Here is a 3,069-nt window from a genome sequence, read left to right on the forward strand (position 1 = left end):
TAAATGCCCTTCAGTAGCACCCAGCGCAATCTCCTCCATCATTTTCCCAGGTACTGAGGTCAGACCAACAGCTCTGCAGTTTCCTGGGTCCTCCCTCGCACCCTTCTTGGCGATGGCAATACCATTGGCCAGCTTCCAGTCAGCAGGGACCTCCCCAGACTCCCAAGGCCTCGGCTAGATGATCGAGAGGGGGCCTGCCATAACATCCACGAGCTCCTTCGGTACTTGTGGATGAAGCCCATCGGGCCCCATGGACTTAGGAACTTCCAGCTGAGGCAACTGGTCCCTTACAATTTCTCTGTCCACAAATGGAAAGTCACTCTTCCCGCAGTCGTGCTCCTCCGACTCAGAGGACCGGGCTGATAGCTTGGCAAGTTGAGAGAACATCATGGAGTTTCCTGGTTTGGCTTCTCAAGGTTCTGTAGCAGAGAAAAGCAGAGGAAGCCAACCCAAGAAAGGGGTGGGGCGGCAGAGCACCACTTGATTTCATTTGCAAAATACATTTAGCTGGCGCTGCACTTATGCTTCATCTTATGGAGCAGCACGCAGAGCCTGCTGCCAGCTGAGAGCATCACCTGGGTACATGGACAGCCGCAGCAGAAGCAGCGCTCCTGAAATCACAGAGCGGGGGTTATTCCATAGAAGAGGGCATGGGCATTTCTGCACGGGGGCAAGGGGCCCAAGGGAAGAACTTCAGGTCTGGGGCACTTTGATGCCCAGCGCTGCAGCCTTCCCCGTCCCTCCCTGGGGACCAGCTCCCAGGGGCAACGGGACGCAGCACTGCCCTAGCAGGATTTGCCCAAAGGCAACTACGCTTGGATTCACGTCTTGGCTCAAAACAGCTCTCTCCAGGAAAAGAAACCAGGGCTTTCCAGCAATTTCTTCCATCGTCCGCTTCCTGTTGCCAGGAGACAGGCGCCGCGCTGTGATGTCACCGTGATGCAACACAGGCGTCACCGTGACGTTGCAGAACTCCCCAGGCAGCCGGCGCCACGGCCCTTCATTCTGCTGAGCGGCAGGACCAAGCCCGGCTGCTCGGGGAAAGGGCCACAGCTGGAAGTTGCAGCCAAGCTGTGAAAAAAGTACTTAAAATGGAGCCGCCATCACCAGAGACATCTGGGGCTTCCAACCCGGAGGAGCCGGATCGGCGGGCAGCTTCAACTTCTCCCGGCCAGCCAGGAGGTGAGGCGGCAGCCGCTGGGGATGCTGCCACCAGACCTCGCGCAGAAGAAAACGCCCTTCAAGGTTTGCCCGATGAATCCCCGGCCCCCACCCTGCGATTTGGTTTCTCGGAGAGCTGTGCCAACACCAACCAGGCTTCAGCCCGCCTCTTCCTCGAGAACCTCTGGGAGATCACTGGCAGCCATCGCTTCCGGTCCATCTGGTGGGGCAACGATGGCAACTGCGTCGTCATCGCAGAAAAACTCTTCAGCGAGGAAGTGCTGGGGAGGAGGGGACCCCTGGCGATCTTTGGAGTGGAGTCCATGAGAGGCTTCATTCTCCAGCTCAACCTCCACGGCTTCTGCAAAATGGAAGGGAATTCGCTCTTATTTGCCTCCATCGAGGAGCTGCAAGCAGCAGCGGCAGCAGGTTCTGCTCTGGGCAAGGTACGTCGGTTCCTCCGCACGCGAAAGAACCCTCGGGACATTCGGGGGTGAGAGGTTCACGTTCAGATAAAATAAGCCTTTACAAGGTAGGAGACGGGGATGGGAGCAAATCCGTGAAAGGGAAACATAGTCCCATCGGATCGTGCTGCTTCTGTGCTTGCTCTGCATCTGGCTGCACCACAAGTTTAAATCTTCTTGTGGCCTCTGTCTAATGCTGACAAGATACACGTCAGCATCACGTTATTCCCAACATGCCCATTCCACGCTGATGTGCCGGAAAACTGGTGGCATTTGGGTTTCTCCATCGGTTTTTAGGCTTTTTAAAACCCTACACTTCTCTGCTCCCAATTGCCCAAGACACAAGGGCGGTTATTACTTAACAAAACCCCATCCGAACATTTGATTCAGCCTCCACTTGAGGTTCAAAATGCCCCAGAGAGTCCTTTTTAATGCCCACGTTTGTCTCTGCTGATGCAGATGCTTAGTTATCGCATCTCTCTCTCCTCCGTGCAATGATGGCAACTAACTCCTCTCCTTTGCCTTCTGTAGCTGCTCTTCTACTACAACCCCTTTTTTAGGAGAGATTACCCCGGCCTCCTCCGCATGTTTATACAAAGTGCTGGTGACAGAAAGGGAGCCCCGGCTGCATCCCCGCTGGGCGCCCAGCCGAAGGAAGACCACGCGAGAAGATGACGACCTCATGCCCAGCCGGCGGTAGGAGCTGCGGAGCAGGAGAACGACACCCAGACATCTGCAACCACCAGCTCCGCACCGACCGAGCCACGGGCTGACACAACCGCCCGCACGGGCGGTGCCGGTCCACCCCCGCCAAAACGGCGCCGCAGCCACAGCCCCGCTGGCATCCAGGAGGCACCTCCTGCTCCATCCACGGCTTCACCGCCCCGTGTCTCACCGCCTGCCCCAAACACTCCCTTCCCACCAGCCACGGGACTCCCCGCACTGCCCTCCGGGCAGACAAATGGAGCTGCTGTGCAGGTCCCCGGGGCTGGCCTGCCTCTGTTCTGCGCTCCATGGTTTGCCATGGCCGCACTGGCCGCGGCTTCTGCCGTTGCCATGTCAGGGCCACCGCACGGCCAAGCTCCAACCCACCGCCACTGCCCAACCTGCACCTGCGGACCAAATACCGCAGCGGCCGGCAACGGGGCTGGACCCCAGCGGGGGCTGCACCAGAAAGAGCAGAGGTCTTAGCTAGCACCTAAGCGTCATAGAGGTAGAAACACATTAGGATAGGAATAAGTCATAAGCCATTGTTTCTTGTTCTCACTAATAAATCTGTTCAAGTTCTCTTGTCCTGTCTCTACAGTCTCATGGTCACTGTCTCGACGCCCGGGGCGGGCCGTTGCCTGCAGGGACATGAAGGGTTTGGCTCCAGCCCGCGAAAGCCAAAGGCCCCAGGCCCTAGCGCTGCACTCAGCAAAACTCAGCAGAAGGCCAACCTGGG

The 3,069-nt window shown here is 57.7% G+C and overlaps 1 protein-coding gene across 1 annotated transcript; it reads left to right on the forward strand.

The window, feature by feature from the left end:
• The first annotated feature begins 596 nt into the window (after nt 1-596).
• LOC148055346 (heat shock transcription factor, Y-linked-like) lies at nt 597-2,746 on the forward strand. Its single transcript, XM_087761014.1, has 2 exons — nt 597-1,607; nt 2,157-2,746. The coding sequence occupies exons 1-2, from the start codon at nt 1,092-1,094 to the stop codon at nt 2,298-2,300; spliced, it is 660 nt and encodes a 219-aa protein (XP_087617140.1). The 5' UTR covers nt 597-1,091; the 3' UTR covers nt 2,301-2,746.
• The last annotated feature ends 323 nt before the right edge of the window (nt 2,747-3,069 follow it).

Source organism: Nipponia nippon, unplaced genomic scaffold (assembly GCF_047370975.1).
Source record: "Nipponia nippon isolate SJK-2023a ecotype South Korea unplaced genomic scaffold, ASM4737097v1 scaffold_23, whole genome shotgun sequence".
In the NCBI taxonomy this organism is placed as follows: Eukaryota; Metazoa; Chordata; class Aves; order Pelecaniformes; family Threskiornithidae; genus Nipponia; species Nipponia nippon.